The sequence below is a fragment of the Gopherus evgoodei genome, chromosome 2 (genome assembly GCF_007399415.2).
Source record: "Gopherus evgoodei ecotype Sinaloan lineage chromosome 2, rGopEvg1_v1.p, whole genome shotgun sequence".
Classification (NCBI taxonomy): domain Eukaryota; kingdom Metazoa; phylum Chordata; order Testudines; family Testudinidae; genus Gopherus; species Gopherus evgoodei.
Genome location: NC_044323.1, coordinates 142,367,225 through 142,388,326, shown reverse-complemented (window position 1 = coordinate 142,388,326; position 21,102 = coordinate 142,367,225). Strand labels below are relative to the sequence as shown.

The following is a 21,102-nucleotide window of genomic DNA, read 5'->3' as shown; positions in this document are numbered from 1 at the left end:
AGTATAAATCAACTTGTGTTATTCTGGAGGTATTAGAAATAGATTTAGTCATGCACTAAACACTGAAACTTGGGCCAATTGCCGCTAGCTGCGGGTGCACTGAAGGTATTAGCAAAAGGCTGCCACTCTTCATCAGTCATAATCGGGTATGGCAGCATAGCTTTTGTGGACATGGCTACTTCTGACAGCTAAGAGTGAAAAAAAATATTATATTCAGTGTACTGTCTGAAATGCAAAACAGGACAAGAGTATGCCTTCCCAATTGTCTAGTATTCAAGATATTGATGGAGCCAGCAAGGTGGTATTATTATCAGGGCAGCACAGCCGTGAATGCATAAGCTAGAAACAGGCATCTCTAAGTAAAATATTTCTTTCTCATATTACTTATGTAGGAGTCAGCTTCCAGAGTATATCTTCAGAACATATTATTGATAATTTTTTCCTATAAAAGATAAACTCCACAAGGGCAATGTCAGCATCTCTCTTTACAGATGCAAACGCTCACACGATGCTGGAGCTTTGCTAAAACTGTCAATGGTAGGTCAGGGGAATGTGTTTTGAGACTGGGGGCCTCCTGATCTGAATTGCAATGTAGTGCTGCAGTGAGTCATAATCTGCTCTCCACGTATTCTAAACAAGAAAAAAAAACAAGGTAGGCAGATGTTGATTAGGTCTTGTTTGAGTTCAGAAATGAAGATGAACATTGTTTTGGATGTCAGGCAGCTATTTTGAGAAATATTGATGAGGAATGTTGTTGCAAGTGTGAGGTTTCTGGGCTACCGTTTCCTTTCTCTCCCAGTGCCCTTATGAAAAATATAAAACTTAAAAAGTAATGTACGATTGGCTTGATTTTTCAAAGGTGCTGAGCACCTCAGTTCCCAGCACTGTGACAAACACACAAAATGTATAAACATAGAAAGGAACAGTTTTTACAAATGAGACGATGGCATATCTTTTAAACCTTCAGTACAGCCAGTTGCAACTGAAAAAAACAAAACAAAAACAAAAAGCAAGCATATATAAATAGCTGACAACTGAAGGTACAGTCCCAAAAATATTTAACTACCGGTAAATAATATTCTATTATTGGTTTAACAGCGCGATTACTTGCGATTATTTTTTTTTAGTCATTTTACAGCCCTAGTGTGTGTGTGTGTGTGTATATAAATGCATGTTGTGTTAATACTATGCACATAATGCCTATTAATGTGGCGTATACTAGACCTAGCATATATTGGCTAACAGTAAGCATTACCCCCATGAGCTACGATTGCACAAACAAGCCCTAAGAAACTACAGGTATAATTACCACCATATTATGTGAGCTCCTTCCAGAAGTGCACTAAACAATGTGACTTCACATCTGCTACATAGTGTTTGTTAGAATATTCTCCCAAGGGAGAAGCATGTACAGTGGAGAGTCTTGTTTTCTTGGGGTTTTAGGTTTGTTTGTATATATGTTGCTTTGCATTTATATTAGGAGAAGGGCAGGTAAAAGAAATGTGCCATGAACTTTCAGTGGAAGGTATTGAGGTTTGTGGTGGTCCCTAGACCTTGGAGGATTCAATCCACCATCTCAGAGCAGCCCAAAAGAAAATTTTGGCTTCTGCACAGAGTAACTTTACCTTTATTGTAGAGAGATCCATTGTGCTAAAGGAATGAAGTTGTTGACCATGGTCTTCATCCAAGATTTTTAAGCAGCCTTTTAGATACTCTGAGCCCAGGCCATGAATGCTTTGGATATAAGGACTCAGACCCTGAACCTCATTCAAAATTCTATATGAAGCCAGTGTAGAGAGTGAAGGACAAGTTTGATGTGCTCATGGTAGCCTGTGTTACTAAGTAGATTCATTACAGCGTTCTGTACTAGCCAGAGTTTCCTAAGTGCTGAAGGCTTCATGCCCAAGTATATCACATTGCTCTAGTCCAGTTAAGTGATGAAGGCACGAATAAATGAGGCCATATCCTCATCCTGTAGAATGGGATGCAGTCTTCTAGCCAACTGGAGATGATAGAAAGTATTAGTTATGGATGCTGCTATGCAAGATCTTAGTGTCTGCTAAGAAGCTGAGACTACTCCTAGACTGCAGACTGAATTGATCAATTTTGGATGTGTACAGTCAACCAAAGGAGACTGCGCTGCTGCTGCAAACTCTTCAAAATGCTTCCCCACTAGTATTGCCTCGACTTGCTTAGGCCCAGCTTCAGCCAGCTTTTTTCATCCATAAGCTGCCCTCATCTAAGCAGTTGGCCATCTTGGTGCTAGTGGTGTGGTTGTTTGTATTAAAAGGTTGGTAGAGTTTGTATTAAAGTGCATGTTCAGGGCACTTGAGTCCATGTTGTCTGACCAGTTTATCTAAAGGCTGCATATATATGTTGAAAAGGACTGGACAGAGAATTGATGCTTCTGGAACATCACAACTGAGGGGTCTTGTGGTGGAGATGTATTTTCATATCACTGATTGTTGGATGTATCTCTCAGAAATGGATTTGAGCAATTGTAGTGCATTACTCTGAACCCTTTCCACCTCTCTCAAGTGAGACAGCAATATCTTATGGTCAGCAGTTTCAGGCGTTGCATAAAGGACCAACAGGAAAAGAGTGGATGTCTGTCCTCTGGTCATGGAGAGGATCCTTTTGTGCTGCAAGGCACAGAGAGTTTGACCCACCTCACTAATTGGGGCTCCTAAAGTCCTGTGGACTTCAACGTGTTAGAGGTGAGCTGTGTGAACAAAACCGTATTGAGAGAAGCAGCCTGAGATGTCCACAGAGATGCTGTGGGCTCATGTAGAAGCTACTGGTGAGAAAAGGCTTGGTGATTAGCCCTTTTTTATGCAGTTTTTATTTTTTATTTTAGAGACTTATTTCTGTGGGAATTGTATAACTTTAAATAATAGTAGATATGAAAACTTTATTAGTCATGTGTCCTCATTTTTCCCCCTAAAATAAATATTTTTTTCTGCTCCCAGTGAACTGACTTCTCAGTGCTGTGGCCTTATGATTTTTCGGTAATCCCTTTTCATTTTTTTGGAATAATGTCCAGCAAATAAAAAGCTCAACAGCTATTTTCTGGTGGTTAGCTGTATGTTTAAAAAAAAAAAGAAAAAAAAATCACACAAAACGTAAACCACTCCAGTTTTATGCTGTGTTGTGAATGCTTCTCATTATTGTATACAAGTATTTGCTACAATGTAATGCTTTTCCAGATCCAGAAATGTCCATGATATTTCCACAATGAGATTTGTGACACACATGGCTACAGTAGTACTGTAGTGAACTAGATTGTACCAAGGGTTAGTGAACTAGTGAATTCACTTCTGGAGACTTTGGATTAATTGTCATTTAGGGCACAAGTTTCTGTGTGTTTATGGCTCAATACTTACAGGTGTTGGGCAGTCTGGCTTGATCTAGTGAATCATTTTAAAACATACTTCACTTTAAGCATATGAGTAATCCCCTAGTACTTGTAAAACTGAACATTTAGAATTATTTGTGGCCATAATATCAGATAGTATCAGCATCCTGTTCACTGGGTGGGCCAAGGACTGGAAATGCTGCTGATCCAAACTGTGTGAGATACTTCTCCGAGCACCTACTTTACTTGCAGTAATCTTGATTTTAGCTTCTGTTTCAAGGTCCTTATTTCTAAGAGCATCCACTTTACAATACACAACCCTTGGCTTTCTATGTAGAAGTTCTCTTAGCCATCCTAATATCACCCCTTTGAACGTTTACAATACTTTTCTCTATCTTTGGTCAGGGTGGTTTAAGTCATTGGTAATGATCCTGTTCCATTTGGAATCAACATGTCTGAAGCAACCATCTGAAATACACTAGTCCTCCACTGTCATTTGCTGTCACTTTAAAATAAAAATACTCCTGATGAACCATTAGAATGTCCATTTTCTTAAGCCTTTAAAGTTCTTTGGCATTTCAGAGCATTTAAATTTAGCCTTTTCCCACCCTTAAAAAGAAAGAGCAAGGGCTTAAACATATCAGTCTGTTTTGCTGTATTTTACAATCTCTAAAACAAAGATTTCCAAATTATAGATCAAATATTAATGATATAAAACTTCATTTTATTCTGAATATAGTCCGATATGTCTACAGTGGAAGAAATTATAGTTTGTTTATTTTGGCCCTTTTATTATGTTTGTTTATTAATAAAGACATAAAAATAAAATGATATTTTTTATTAAAATCCCTGGGGAGGTAATAAATTTAACCCTCTATCAGTGCTTAGTAGACAATGAATATTCACTGCTATATTGCACTGTATTATTTAGTGGAGAAATAACTAAGTTATAAAGGCTGATTTTATAATTGTTTTTTATGCTTTACTATAAAACAGTTCATTTGTTAGTCAGGCAGAATGGACAATGCTTAATAACATTGAAAAGATGAGAAACACGTTTAAAAAAAACCTGTTACTGGACATGTATGTGAGTCGTTGAAGAACCAATGAAGCCACATAAGAAAAAACTAAGCAAGAAATGACCTCTCTGAAAAACACACACTATCCATGTTTTCCAGTTTGTTTTTTGGGGAGTTGGAAGGTGAATTAATAATATCTAGATATTATTTTTCAAAACCAACACACATTACTGTTGGGATTCTCAAGCCTACCTCCATCTACTTGCCTGAGGAAAACAAGACTAAGTGTTTGCCTTAATAAAACAGTTTACTATTGACCAGTTCTACCTTATTTTGAATAATTTAGCTGGTGTGTGTATGTAGAGAGTATGTGAGAAGGAATTTAAGGTAACATATATAGGCATCTAAAATTAAACATCTACATTGATACTTGGGCACCAAATTAAGCTGCATGATTTTTCAGAGGTTATGATTACCTGCAACTTCCATTTCCTTTGAAACTCATGGTACTTTTATTTAGATTCCTAAACATGGGTATGAATTTAGGGGCCTAATTTTGGGCACCCACCTTTGAAAACATTGGCCTTAATCCCTTCAAGATAGAACAGGTTCCAGAAACAGGTTCTTTTCCAGGGGAAACTATTTTTATTGGTGCTTCCTTTATCAGCACTCCTATCACAATTTCACAAGCAAGGCCAGTTTTCTAACAGTCTCAAATATTTTTCCAGCAGAAAGCTTTTGTTTAACATGATACACCTGTTAGCAATGTTAAAGATTGGGACCTCCAGGAACCAAATCTAATTTCAGCTGGGTTCACTCTGGTCTCTTTTTATTTAATACTTATGTCTATAAAGCCTCATGCATGCAGCAAAGATAAATGAGCAGGTCAAATGGCATGGCCACCTTTTTTAGTCCGTAGTGATAGTAAGAGAAAAAAATATGAAAATAACCAGCTGTGCCCAATAAAATCTGTTTAATCTAATTTGGGACTGCAAACACTGAAATGCAATCATCATTGTATGGTTAATTCATGACATCACTGCAGGACAACATTAAGATTATTTTTTGTTTTAATAGGGCATTTCTTACCAAAGCATGTTTGGATTTATTTTAATTGCAACTGCTAAATTTCTTGGGTTTTTACTGTTTAATTTGCTGAGAATTGCAATATCGCAGTAATGTTTTTATCCTTCAGTGTTACTGATACATATGTTCAAACTTCAATCCACCATAACATAGGTTTTGGGGGGGTGATTGTTTTTGTTTTTGTTTGTTTGTTTTCTGGGAATATATAGTGAGGTTCCAATCAGATTCCCATTTGCTTCAGTGGGCATTGGACTGAGCCCTTAAACAATGTTATACTGCTGTATCCTAGTGAATCTTATGACTCTTTTGTGCTGGACTTTCTTTTCTTTCAGATCACTGAGTGAAATTAAATACCATGCTGTGTGTGCTGTAATAGCTAGGCATAATGGATTGAGTTAAAGGCAGAGTTTGCACTCTATTAACTCCAAATTTATTTATTTTTTATGAGTTTATATCACAACTGTAATGTTGTATAAGGATAATGGGCCCTAATCATCCTTGGTGGCACTCTATTAACTTACATGCATAGAATATGAATGAGACAACATTTTGTGTGTAATCCAACAAATACAAGACCAAATTCTTACTCAAGCAAAAGGCTCATGAAAGCTGCACAAGTTTTGCCTAAGTAAGACCAATGTAAAGACTGCAAGACTTGTCCCATATAATAGTGAGGTCCCACAGAGGTCTGTCCTAGATCTGTAACTATTCAACATGTTCATTAATGACTTAGCTAATGGAGTGGACAGTATGTGTATACAATTTGAGAATAACACCAAAGCGGTGGCAGTTTGGAGAATAGGATTACAATTCGAAATGACCTTGACAAATAAGAGAATTGGTCTGAAATCAACAAGGTGAAATTCAAGAAAGGCGAGTGCAAAGCACTTCATTTAGGAAGGCAACATCAAATGCACAAATATAAAATGGGGAAGAGCTGGCTAGGCAGTAATGCTGCAGAGAAGGATCTGGGGGTTACACTGGATCACAAATTGAAGATGAGCCAACAGTGTGATGCAATTGTGAAAAAGGCCAACGTCATTCAGGTGTGTATTAGTAGGAGTGTCATACATAAGACCCAGAAGGTTGTTGTCCCACTCTACTAGACATTGATGAGCTCTTATCTGGAGTATTTTGTCCAGTTTTGGGTACCATACTTTCAGAAAGATGTGGACACAATGGAGAGAGTCCAGGGCAGAGCAACAAAAATGATAAAAGGTTTAGAAAACCTGACATAAGAGGGAAGGTTAAGAAAACCCTGGGTTTGTTTAGTCTTGAGAAAAAAGGACAGAGGGAGGCTCTGAGTACAGTCTTCAGATATGTTAAGGACTGTTATAAAGAGGATCAATTGTTCGCCATGTCCACTGAAGCTGTGACATGATGTAATAGACTTAATCTGCAGTATGGGAGATTTAGGTTAGGTATTAGGAAAAAATATTCTAACTATAGGGGTAATTAAGCTCTGGGATAAGCTTCCAAGGGAAATTGTGGAATCCTTGTCATTGGAGGTTTTTAAAAAAACATGTTGGACAAACATCTGCCAGGGACAGTCTAGATATATTTGGTCCTGCCTCAGTGCAGGTGAGGCTGAAGTCAATGACCTTTTGAGGTCCCTTTCAGCCTTACATTCCTATGATTCTATGAATGTACCTGATCACAGTCTGCCTTGCTTTTTATGAGTATAAACTGAGAAAAACTGGCATATTCGAAGCTGTACTATAAAGTACACTATAATTAAATCTATCTTATGAACTGAGCACCTAATGATTAAAAATAATACCAGAGATGGTGATAATTATAGATGCTGTGCTGTAGTTGTAAAGGCTAGAAATGAAGTGTTACTGATTAACTAAATCAGCACTAGTAATTTTTTTTTGATGAAATGTCTTGAAGTAAAATCAGATTTATTATTTATTTTTCCTCTGTGCAGCTACAGTGTATCAGCTAGGATTGATTTTAAATTGCAAGCTCAATACAGTATTATAATTTCAGCTAAAGGGAAGAAAAATCCTGGGGAATGGATCAATGTTATGTACTATTTTCAAGGTGTATGTGAGCTGTATTGAACCTGAGTTTCTAAATATTAATCCATAATAGAGCTTCAGGTGTATTTTCAAATGCAAGACATTACATTTCTGGTATTTTGAGCTCCAGAATGCATGAAGCAATCAAAAAATCTTATCTATGTAATACACTGGAAAAATGTGCATTTCATCCCCTTCTGGTAGCCGGCCAACTATATCAATAAAGGAGTTATTCTTTTAACTCAACTATTGGAGGGCTATGCCATAGTGCTTGAAAGCCCCTTGTGTTCAAACCCTTCTGATAATACATATGAGAGGGCCATTGTGGCCAAGATTTTCAAAAACAGGAGCCTAAAGTTAAGCTAAAAATCTTGGTTGATTTCAATGAGACCTACTTAGTGCCCAACACTTTTGAAAATCAGCTGACACACATTCAGAAGCCCCAGTGTAATTCACCATCTTTTGAAAAATTGGGTGTACCTCTCCATCTGGAGTAGGAGGAGAAAGCTTTTCACTCTGGGGTACAAATTCAAGGTAGCCTCCCTGCTGTTTTGTTAATGTTGGGAAAGAGCTTTGTTCTGTTACTCATATGCTCTTGCTTCCTAAATGGGGTAGATAGTCTCCTACTTCTCTTAAAACCTGCTATTGAGGTCTGATATGGGCTTCCCAACTCCTTTTCTCTTCCCCTCACAACAGCAGCCAACCTAAAATTTAAGGGGCAGTTTGGAGGGAATGGATTCAAAGGAGGAGATCTGTTTGGGGAGAAAGAGCCTGAAGGACCAGCCAGGCTTTTAGTGGGAATACAAATTTTGGGATGATTATTTAAATCAAACCTCTAAATCACCCAACTCTAATTCAAATCTCAGGATTCAAGGAATCAGATATTTGGGTTTAGTGTTTGAGCTGGAAACAAAAACCAGCTATATGAGGAAAGAAAGTAGCAGGGTAGGACAAGGAGGAAAATGACACAAAGAAACATTCCCTCAGTCAAAGAATGGAATAAACTGGAGTTTTATGGTGGAAAGATAGTAAGATACTGTGAGGTGGGAAGGATATGTGGATGGATAGATAGACATAAGGGCATTTTTCAAGATAAATGTCTCCATATTCCATTGGCAATTAGGGCTGTATGTGGGTTGTAGTTACTTGTATTTGTGTTTATTTGTATAAGTAGTTGGGGTTTGCATTTTACTAGCTTCTTTAATGGATCAGGGAATACCTAAAGTCATACAGATCACACTTTTACTAGCCCTATAAATGAATTCCTGAGCATCCCGCCACCTCAAAAAGCCCACAAAAACTGTAAACTCTAATTGAAATACTGACATGCCCAAGCTTATCTAAATATTTCTGTTTATTGAGGTTCCTGTGGAACCCAAATGCACAGCCTTTTTACCCAATCCCATGAAGTCCTCAATCACTGCAACTTAATACATAGTATATATTTATCCCATAGGGTTATGCCCTGGTTTGGTATCAAGATTTATGAATGTGGCTGGATTGAGGGTGTGAATTAATGTTCTAGTGTATTGTGAGTAACCTGGGTTATGTTATATATGGCACTCCTGTTAGTGTAATTAAGCAGTAAGGGGAAAATCTTGCCTTTTCCTCTGAAATGCTAGTGGTCCCTTAGCAGAAGAACCAATGATGTTCTACTTTTCAAGGTGAGAGTTGAGGGGCACGATTTAGGAGGCATATATCATGCAATCCCTATGCATTCCCCTTCCCTAGTAGAGAATTCAGCTTTGTTGGGGTTCCTTGTATTCCAGCAAGTGCTGACAGGGTTGGGACTGGCAGATACCCTGCTACATAGACCCCTCTGTCTTTGTCCCCCTGTGGTAAGAGTCCATGGAAAGTTTTGTATGTATTGTAAAACATGCTGATCCTTATCCTGGCCAAGAGAGAGAACCTCCATACCCAATGCCTCTCCCCTGCCCCCCAGTAGAGTTACATAGTACACATTTTGTTATCTTGATTCTGTATTAGATGAGAAGTTTAGGCATAAATGTCTGAATATACAGTGCTTCCATAATCATTATGTTGAACTATGACTTTGGTCTTCTGTTGCACCTCATAGCCTCTAAAATGTGACATTTCCCATCCTTCAGAAAATCAAAGACTAACCTCAAGCTTCTTCTGAAATGAGTCCGGATGATCTCTGTAGTATTATTTTATTTACTGCATCCCTAATCTTTCCTTTCATTGAAAGTTGACTCTAATTAACGTGCCGTCACCTTGTAAACATGAACAGCATTATTTTAAAACTGGTCTTGCTAATCAAATTGCTTTTCATTAACTCTCATGCTTCCCCATGATCATCAGTGGAGTAAAAAAAAAATCTCCTGTGGCACTTTAACATTTTTACTTTGGCCAATGACCATCTGTAACTGTAGCAACTCTACAATACTATTCAACAAGCGGTCAATTTATTTTCACTATCAGTTCCACTTCCAATTCCTCCACCGGTGCTGGCAATCATAAGTAGAGATGTGTAGGAGAGTTTAAAAAAATCACCTCAAACTTTTCCTTTGACTATATTGGATTATCTTTCACTATCAAAACAGCTGTTTATTTTTTTGAAAAATAAAATAAACATTGACATGCAAATCACTGTTAGTTCTAGTACAATGATGATGCTTAAAAACTTTCCAGTTACCTTTATAGCTAATAATTTTTCAGCATTTGCAATATTCCCTGGGGAATGCCAGGTGTGTAATATGCACTCCATACTAACAGAAAGATTGTGTGATAGACCATCGTGTCATATGACCTTCCTTCCCATTCACTCCCCTCTGTATAAGTGATTGTTTAAAATCATTTTGGCAACTACCACAATTAATTACATGGAGAAATAATATGAAAGTAATATAGTTTTGCATCAGAAACATGGAGGGATAGCCAGTTTGCTCTCTGCAGACCACCCTGAAGTTCTCTTCAGACCACCATTTTACAACTACTTCTCAATATGACACAGAGGGGAAATGGAGTAAACTTACTCTCTGAGTACTCCTATATGTATGGACACAAGGCAGACTATCTTACTGTAAACACATCTGATATAAGTGTCAGTACTCTATTTCTGCAGTATTCCTATCTGAAGCTGACCAAAGCAGGTAGATGAAACAAAACTCAAGCCTTGATTTCAAACTCAACTTAGTGAATAAAATACTTTGTTAATTTTAAAATGTACACACTCGTTTTTGGACTTGTATTCTAGCACTCAAAAGTTTTCTTCTAGGAGGCCACGCTATAATTCTCATGGTATTTTGTGGTCTGCCTGCAGGCAGATCAGGTGGTTGCCTGCCTAAGTACTGATTTCAGTGCCAGTTTATACATTTTACTTAGCAAATGCTAGTTAGGTGCAAAAATGTTGGTTTTGAACATGTCTTGAGCTGTATCTATCTTTCAACATGCACTTTAGGCACCCACATTCTAAATCTGGCACTATATTTTCACCAGTGTCCATTTCATATGTGAAGGGAAGGTGTTTGTAAATAAATAGCTAAATCTCTTCAAAGGTCTGATGCTATTGGTAATGGCAAAATGCCCATGGCAGGAGCAGGATCAGGCCCCTGGAGAAATCTTGGAGAAATCTTCTTATTATTATTATTGTAAGTGAGGTCTTTAGAACCAATATTATTTGTAAACATAACTGTAGAATCCCTGTTATTAGGACAAGGGAGACAGATGACACTAAAGTGCTTGATAACTCCACTAAGTTGGAAACCAGAGTTTCCATGGTGAGCTGATATACAAAAGCAAGCAATATTTGTGGCTGTGTTACTAAACCTGTGAACAAAGAGGTCCAAATACACAATCTTGTCTAAAATTAAGCACCTATATCCAAATGTAGACACCTAAATATGTAGCTTGTTTTTCAGTGGTGCTGAGCACTCACATGAATGTCAGCAAACCCTGCTGATGATCTTGGTTTACAAAGTGTGGGGACTCCCAAGCTGCACTTGGAGTTTGGTGTCTTTGCAAATCCAAATGCTCAAAGCCAGACTGGTAATTGTGTGGTCCCAAGTGAGTGTTGTTAAAACTGTCAAAGCACACAAGAATTACCCTCCTCTCTAGCTCCCTCCTTCCAACAGGGTGTAGGCGGGCTCCCCCTTGCCTTTAGACATCTCTTAAAGGGGAAATTGATTATCCTGTTACTCCCACACCTATTTACATTTCCAAGGGTGGGCAATTGGCTTGCTTTCCCGCACATCACCCCTCACCTCCAACTTGCTGGTAAGTGTCTTCTGAAGAGTGGGTGCCTGCCCACCTTGCCTTCTCTTCCCCATTTGCTGCAACTGCTACTTACATTTATGTCAGTGTGGTGCTGAAACGTTACATTGTTCTTTTCCTGTTTCCAAAGAAGCAGGAGCTACAGCAAATGCCTTCATCTAAAGGGGCTAAGCTATATAATATGTCAGCAATATTCCTGATCTTTGTTTTCTTTTGGAAATTAAAACATCTGTATTTTTTTTTCTAGGAGCATACGTGCTTCAGGTTAAAGCTACAGATGCTGACGATCCAACATATGGAAACAGTGCCAGAGTGGTTTATAGCATTCTTCAGGGGCAACCATACTTCTCCATTGATCCTAAGACAGGTAAATGTTTCATCAGCAACAATATTATCATTTTGCTTTCAAACATTTACATTTTGATTAAACAGATGGGCGGCAGCATTATTGGGGTGTATAGAAATAAATACCTGATGCTGTGATACACCCAAAGGCCAATACATAATCATATATTTGCTTTGTGCGCAGATTGGGTTTTGAATAAATTGCAATCTGCCGTATAGTTTGGAATGTCTAAAGTATGTATGTGTTGAAGAGGTCTTTCCTGATGCACACTTACTTCCACATTGTTAAGATTGCTTCTGTCTTGAAGTACTGCTCAGTTTGTGTGTTCTCTCTTGTTTTTTCTTGGATGTTTTGACTCCAAATCTCAAGTCTTCATCCTGTTGACTCAATTTGAAGTCTGCTTTCCTAGAATGAAGAATACTTTAGCAGTGATTCTTGTGCTGCATGTTCTTAATTAGAGAATGTGGACAGCTGATTGGACCCTCCCTCTTCTTTTGCTGGGGCACAGGATATTGGTCTGAGGTTGTTAGATGTGTTGGCAGAGAAGAAAGGGAGACTGCAATATTTTATTGTTTTCTATATTTTAAATGCCATTCCTGTTTCTATATTTAATAATTCAGTGAAAGAACCAAGAATGTACGCACTAAATGCTACAAACGATTGAATGTGTACAGGAATAGTCACCCATATGCCTCTTTCAACAAATGGAATTTCTTCTCCCAGTGAAGCTGTACTTGAATGTCAGATGGCATGTTAAAGACTTTCTCACAGATTAATCAATAATTGAAGATGGGAGATACGACACTGTTAGTGCAGAATCTCCAAAGGTCACGTTCCCCTGTCACATGCTCCATTTAGCAGTAGATCATATTGCAGGCTGGCTCAATGACTCTACTTTGAAAATCAAAATCTGACTTTTTCAGACACCTGGAAAAAATCTTAACCTTAATGCTTCTTTTTGGATTAAATCTTGTGGGGAAATGGAGAGGAATTTAAAAGTGAACTGAAAAGCTTTAACCAGCCACAAGTTGAATACAGGTGTCTATATTTCTCATGTAACACTTGATGATATCCCCACCAGCATTCCCTGCATTGTTTTAGCTCTTTGGGATATATGCTGTCTTTTATTACTCAGTATTGAGTGGAGCAGATGGGCAAAGCTTACACAAGAAGAGACCTTGAAAGTCATGCAGAGGGGAAACCTGATATATCACACATCCACCATCAACCCCTCTGAACATGCTACTCAAGTGGAACTTATATCAGAAATGAGCATATAGATTAATGCTACTCTGAGCAACATTAACTTGCAATATACAAGGGTATATGCAAGCCACTAGAAGGGTTATATTCACACCAAGGGAACTGCTCAAATTAGTATTAACTCATGAACTTCCTTACAAGATCAGGTGCAGGGGCTCAGATCCTTCATGTGGGCAGACCCCTGACTCTCCATTAATACCACTGTAGGGCAGTCCAGGTGCACGGCCTATCTGCATAGAACTCATGACAGGAGCTTATACTTGTCAGTCTTTTGGCAGCCTCATGAACGTTGTATATCAGTTCACATTCATTATCTGTATTTGTTGCAAAACACCCAACCAACCAACCAAATGAACAAAAAAATCTTTAAATATTATTCAATTCTGTGGCCCTCTTGGTTAACACTAAAATATTTAAAATAGTAAAAGCTGGGAACGTTTAGTGCAGTACTGAATCCATGTATATCTGTTCATTACAATAAGCCTTGATTTCAAAATTCTAATATTTTTTGTGAAGAGAAAGAAGAAATGCAATGGCTTCTTTCCTGTTAATCATTACTCCATATAATCATTTGCTCTACCAAGATTCTTAAATGTGCTCTCTGAAACATCCATATAAACACATGCCTTTTTATAGAAAAAGTTGTTTTTCATTTTTATTTAGTCTTTTAATATAGAGTACAAAGTGAAGGGAAAATATTGCCATTCGACTATTTTTGACATTTAAATTATTTTCATTGATTTTTATTGGAGACAGAGATCTCTTATGGGAAAAGCTATAGATGCTTCCAACTTCCAAACAGGAAAAGCAGTAGGTGATTAGGCACTTCACTGCTAGAGTGACAGCCAATTGTTTATGTACTTTAATCTATTAGGAAGATTTTTAATAGGTTTAAAGCTAACCATTGTTATCTTAAAAATAATGTAAAAATTAAGGTGAACTGCACCTCTTGTTTGTGAAATATTCTCTGCCTCTTCCATGGAGTGCTGAACACCTCAATTTTATTTAATTTATTTATTTAACTATTATTATTTTGGTCTCTTCTGTTACCATAATAAGGGGAACAATTAATTTCCATATCTGTTTACTCTCTGGACTTGGATATAAAAAATACATTGTAAAACATTTCAGGATGTTAAGTCATGGAACAGGGAAGAGGTTTCAGTGGAAAACTGATAGTTTTGTTCCAATTTACAAAAGAACTTTTGCCGCTTAAAAAAAAAAAGTTGAAAATACTTCCCTTTCTGTTTTCAGTCTCCAATGACTCCCATTTTTAATGATGCTAGTAGGGCTTTTTAGTATTTTATTCACTTTTAAAATATGTATATTCAGTTATTTTTATAATCCTGGAGCTTTAATGTGCAGGAGTTCTACCTTGAAAAGTAGAGCCTTTTGAATAGCATCGAGTTTTTGAAAATAAAAGAATCACAACCTTTGTTTCAAGACTATGTACACATGTGCTTAATTGTTTCAGACGTTAGTTATTATTTAATGCTTTAACTGCCATGTGAGGAAGAAGTCAGTACATTATTTTCAATAATTGTTACTATTGTCATCAATGTTACAAATGAAAGAAAACTTTATTTTTATACAATCAATTTATAAGAATTTTTTGATATGTTGAACTGGTGGTGAATCCAAGCCAAAGTTATTTTTGGACTCCTAACAAGCGTTATCAACTAATTGATTCCATTCTTACTGGTTGACACACGAGTTAATTGCAAAGAAATAACAAGCATCCCAAGAGAGAAGTTTTTTCTTATCACTCTGTGTACATTGTAACAAAAGGGAAAAAGACAGATTTTAAAACCAACCAGCCTAATGTTCATAGATAATAATTTCTGAAATAATAATAATCCCTCTCCAACTGGTTTATTTTGTAACTATACTGGCTGTCTGCATTAAACTGCCTGCACTGAACCATTTCTGAGAGATATTGTTTAATTATATTGCATTATACGGTGTTGGCTTATGACAAAGTAACATACCTTTTCCCATGAATTTGGTCACAGGATCCTACATTTTTAATATAACAGAAAGAATGCTACAGAAGGTGTCGTTAGATGCCAACTGTTCAAAGTCACTCAAGATTAAAACATAACTGATTAATGACTAACTGTGTGTTTGCAACTGAATGTAAGATATTTACCATACCCTATTCAAAAAGTGCCTGAGCATTTTCAGCAATCGCTGTATCAGGTGATCAGTGATACATTTTGTAACGAAACACCATTGTTTGTACATAAGGGACGTTGTCTTATCCAATGAAACCTCATTACATTGGTGGTGATAGTGGATGTTCTGTTTCAAATGCAGGAGATTCATAGAGACAGTCTGGGAAGTAGTGAAGTCTACTCACCTCTTTCTACTTCTTTTTTTTTGTTCACCCTTCACTCCTTCTTCTCCCACTCACGTCTCTGTGCTTTTATCCACACTGCCCCTTCTGCCTTTTCCATTCTGATGTGGAGACATTCACTCTCTTCTCATTCACATCCCTAGTCAAAATTCACTTGTCAGTCTTAATTCTCCATCCAAAATGTTGTTTATTTAAAGTGGGGCAGGGGAGACAGGCCCTGAAATACTACTGTGTAATCAAGCTTCCTTCTGGTCACCCATTGAAATCAACGTGAGTCTCTCTATGGAAGCTGCTGACTCCTGGGCTCTTTTAGAAATCTGAGCACTTCATTTAAGTGTCTAAATGGGAACTGCCAATTGATGAACTCTTTGGGGAATCTGACCATCAGCGTACGTAGGAAAGAATGTTATTCTGTAAACAGAACCTTTGCCAAGGCTTTGGTTTACATGTATTGTGTTTCTCTTTTCTTTTTTTCCTCCAAGGTGTAATAAGAACAGCTTTGCCAAACATGGACAGAGAGGTCAAAGAACAATATCAAGTCCTCATCCAAGCCAAGGATATGGGAGGACAGCTGGGAGGTTTAGCTGGAACTACCACTGTAAACATAACTCTCACCGATGTCAATGACAACCCACCCAGATTTCCCAAGAGTATGTTTTATTTTACATACATTAATTTCAAAAGGAGTGTCATTTATAACATCAATGTGAAGACTCCCTTAAATGATTTCTTGGGTTGGAGGTCAGACAGAAGGGAACCCTAATGCATGATGGAAAAGTATGGAATGGATCTTTGCTAAGACAAGAACTGTTTTAAAGAACACAAGGTCCAATCTTGCAAGGTGCCAAACATCCAATGGGAAATGAGGATATGCAGGATCTTGCAAGATCAGGCCCATAGCTGGTAGCAGTTATATTTTTTTATTACATAAGTTTGGGGCATATATTTTATCCAGGGAAAGCTGATGTTACTCTTCAGATGACTCCTGCTTATAAACTTATTACATTTGAGGGTGGTTCACACATTTCTGACCTTTTTATTAAAGGTATAAGGTGGAATTTCTCAAAAGAAAAACTAAGAAACAATATTTGGTAAAAGTACTACGAGTCAGAATAATTGTTGTCATAAGCAGGTGCAACTCTGTTGTGCCAGCTGGGCCCATTGACGTTAAGTCTGTACTGGAAAATATTTATGGAATCAGAATAGAGATCATGTACCAAAGATGTTTATATAAATTAGTTGAAATCAGGCTTTTAAGAAATGTGCTCATTTTAAAAAAGGTTGTTTGATAGGGCGGTGATTTTCAGAAGCACTAGCACATGCAGATCTTTTTGAAGATTATTGGAGTTGTCAGTGCTCAGGGAATCTGAAAATTGAGTCTTTGGTATTTATTCAAAACAAGAAACTTTGCAAACATGTTGCAATTGTAAACTTCAATAGTCATGACAAACTATTAGGGTGGGATTCACAAACGTATTTAGGCACCCAACTCTTACTGGTTTCAATGGGAGATAGAAATCTAATTACTTTGGTGAATCCTGTCCTTAGTCGCGAAATGATAGTCAACAAGACAAACTTCTATTAGATTAGAATATTTGAATGAACAATTTAGAGATGGCACAAGAATGTTGGTTTTACCACTATTTATATGGTTCTACCTTGTTTTGATTACATTCCTACACATTGAGGAATGCATAACATACTGTAATTACATAAAACTGGCTTTTTGGTGACATAGGCTCCAGATCACACCTATGTCTTCATGAGACTGTTGTTTTTTTCTCAAACATTTGTTCTTCTCACCTTCAAGAATGGAATTCACTGCATTTCTGGAGCAATCTCAGTTCACAAAGCCCTTCTTCCAGCAGATTTTCAGGTGTACCTTTGACTCTGCTGCTATGGGCTTCAGTCAGCCCCCCAAATTACTTTATAATGTGACCATTTGGCTTAATAGACTGAAACATTTCAAAGTACAAAGGAAAAAAATATACTTTAAAAAAAATAAAGATACCAGGAGGTTATTTTTCAGACTTCCAGGAAGATAGCTTTAAAGGTCTTATTTCATGTGTGTACTGTAGTGATGACTTTTTAGTCCAGTCAAGGCTGTGTGCAGTGGCTAAAATATCAACAGATCATGTTTCTCCTCTCCTCTGCATATTGAGAGTTGTAAACGTTTTCTCTTATTATATCAAATGTCAGAAGTTAATTAATAACAATAGCTCTTGATGAAACAGAAGGGAATAATATCTGAGATGCACAGTGTGTAATGAAAGTAACATATATTTATTATGGCCAAAGGCTAAAATGTGAGAAAATGATATGGGGTATTCCTTTCCAGTAAGGACTTGCATATTCAGGGGTAACCACGTCACTGAAACAGTCTTTAATGGGTGTGTCACAGAAGGAACAGATTTAGTTTAAGGAAAAGTAATTACTGCTTTTTCAGAACAGTAATAGCCAAAAGCTCTGCTTAATGGGGACTCTCCCATTGGCATAATAGCTATGGCCTCTCACAGAGGTGGATTAGCATTAGTGTGAGAATCTCTCCCACTGACATAACGCTGTCTACACCAGCGCTTAGGTCATTCTAACTACATTATTCAAGGGTGTGCATTTTTCACATTCCTGGATGACATAGTTATACCAGAGTAATTTTGTAGTGTGGACCTGCCCTCGATCTGGACACCCACTTGAGATGGATTCCTCACTAACAAAGTACTTAGGTGCATCACTTCTATTGAAATCAATGAGTTAGGCACCTAAGTACCTTTGTGAATCCTACCCTGGCTTGTCACAATTAATGTATTTTTAGTGTATATTTTTAGTTTGGTGTTAAGCTTCCATATTAGGCCCAGGCCTTCAAGGCCCCAAATGCCCTCATCTATTTCATTGGAATTGAGAGATAGAAGGTGGGTGAAATAGTATCTTTTATTGGACCAACTTCTGTTGGTGAAAGAGACAAGATTTCAAACTCCACAGAGCTCTTCAGGTCTGGGAAGGTAATCAGAATGTCACAGCTAAATACAAGATGGAAGAGATTGCTAAACATAAGGAGTTAACAAGTTGCAAAAAAACATTCAAAATGAAGTGGGCAATTAACACCTTTGCAGTCATAGGTAGGACAAAGGAGGGTTAGTGGGTTACAGATTGTTGTAATGAGACACAAAACAAGTGTCTTTATGGAGTCCATGATCCATGGCAATTGAGGCATTTGACATCTCACCAAAGTTGCTCAGGACCATGCAAAATTGGGTCCATTAATGGGGCAACTACTCTTGTCGCCAAAGATGCTGCACACCACACCAGGGGCGGCAGGTTATATGGGCTCAACGTGCTCGAGCACCAGGAATATTCAAGGCTGGGGGCTGTGCTCCACCAATATTTGGAGCTGGGTTTCTCCCCTGGCCCTGCCTGGAGCTGGCCCTCCCCCACCTCGAAGCTTCCCTGCCTGAAAGAAAACAGCCGATGCCTCTCTCCTTTGCTTGTGCTGCTTCTGCCTAAGGCTATAGAGATCAGCAGCTGGCAGCCTCTTGGAGCACCGGGGGAGGGGAAGAGGGACAGGGGAGGGGGAGGCACACATGTGCTTGGGAGCTCTCTCCCACACCCTCCGGCACCCACATGGAGAACACACCAAGAGGACTTCCAGCCAGGAGATGGACATCGGGGTGGACCTCACTCACCTGAGCAGCTGCTGGGGCTTCTGTGAGGTTTGACCCTGTGATCCACCCCCTCCCCCTGCAGCCCCCACTCCTGCCCCATGCTGGGCAAGGGACAGTCCCATCCCCCATCCCCAGAGAGGCTATGGTGAGGGGCAGCAGCAGGGGAGGCCATAAATGATTGCAACCTCCCCTTGCCCCCACCATAAGGGAGGCGAGTAGGCTTTCTGGACCTGTGAGAGTCCCTAGGAGCATGTGCAGTGACCATGGTGCAGAATTAGTGTGCTGCGGGGAGAGGGGAGATGAGGGGTTCCTCCCCTGGAGCTTGCTGCTGCCAGTAAGCGAGGGGGAGTCCTCTCTGGCCCTAGCCCTGGGGAAGCCTGTCTGCATCCCAAGTCCCTGATCCTCAGCCCCACCCCAGAGCCTGCACCCCTAGCACCTCAATCCTGAGCACCCTCCTGCACTGTGAGCCCCTCATCCCCAGCCCCACCCCAGAGCCCTCACCTGAGGGGAAAACCTTGCAACTTAAATTTGGTGGTCAGTTTGGAATATCATTGTGTTTAGCACAATACTTGATTATTTTACACCCTTTAAAGTATATAACTAGTCGTATACAGGTGTTACAAAGTGGGAATGTTCTTAATGTTTTCTCTGAATACTGTGTGGGTGCTTCAGTTTCCCCTATGCATTTCTCAAGGATCTAGATAGTGGGATAAGGGGGCATGATTGTTGTAGAGCCCTAGAGTGCCAGTGTGATACCGTCTGCACAGAGAATGGCCGAAACCCTGTCACCAGGCAACTGATGGCCTGGGCTGCTCTCCAGCAAGGTGCCAACTGAAAGTGTTGAAGAACAAAGAGATTAGGTGGCCTCCTAATGCTTGGAAAAGAGACAAAGGCCAGACGAGAGAGTGTCAATGCCTGTGCGAACTTCCGGGAAGCTCATGGTGTGGGAGGGGATGCTGGGATGCTTTGGAACTACTCTATATAAAGCCAGTCAGGACTCTGGGGGAGCCTTCTCTCTCTGAGCAGACTGTCTCCAGGGCAAGAAGCTTACACCTTCCTGGGTCTGACCTCAGAGCATTCAGCATTCCCTTCCACACCATACACTTTCTGCAGCAAGTCTGCCCAGGCAGGCCCTGGGGCAACCAGAGGTACCTGCACCCCAACTCTGCAGTCAGACGTGACTCTCAGCCAGCCGGTAAAACAGAAGGTTTATTAGACAACAGGATCACGGTCTAAAACAGAGCTTGTAGGTACAGAAAACAGAACCCCTCAGTCAGGTCCATCTTGGAGGGTGGGGAGCCTAGACTCAAGTTCTGGGCCTCTCCCCATTTCCCCAGCCAGCTCCAAACTGGCACTCTCTCCTCTAGCTTTTGTGAATCTTTGGGAAAAGGAGGCCACCTGATCTCTTTGTCCCCAACACTTTCAGTTGGCACCTTGCAGGGGAAACTGAGGCACCCACACAGTGTTCAGAGAAAACATTAAGAACATTCACACTTTGTCACAACAGGTGCAACAAAATATAATACTATATATTGAAGCAGGCAAGTGCTGCTTCTAACTTTCCACTTTTAATTGACCTTTGTAATCTTGTGGTGCCGAAGCATTGTAACTTCATTTTATATCGGCTTACAGGGTGGGAGCAGGGGGGAGGGGCACCACCATTTTGGGCACCACCAAACATTATACAAACCTGCCGCCTACGCAGCACACTATTGTATAGAGTGAGAAACTATTCATTATGATAGAATAAGGTTTAGGCTT

General features: G+C 39.1%; 1 protein-coding gene and 1 long non-coding RNA gene across 3 annotated transcripts in view; one reads left to right on the top strand and one right to left on the bottom strand.

The window, feature by feature from the left end:
* Positions 1-21,102, top strand: part of CDH12 (cadherin 12) — a 623,017-nt gene that overhangs the window by 500,873 nt on the left and 101,042 nt on the right. For both annotated transcript variants that reach the window (XM_030551749.1, XM_030551748.1), the window contains 2 exons: positions 11,965-12,084; positions 16,165-16,332. In XM_030551749.1, coding sequence (XP_030407609.1) covers positions 11,965-12,084; positions 16,165-16,332 — 288 coding nt within the window. The remainder of the gene's footprint in view (positions 1-11,964; positions 12,085-16,164; positions 16,333-21,102) is intronic.
* On the bottom strand, positions 12,406-15,951 carry LOC115646189. Its single transcript, XR_003998966.1, has 2 exons — positions 15,686-15,951; positions 12,406-12,468 (listed from the first exon to the last, which is right to left on the bottom strand). It is a non-coding gene; the product is annotated as an uncharacterized LOC115646189 (long non-coding RNA).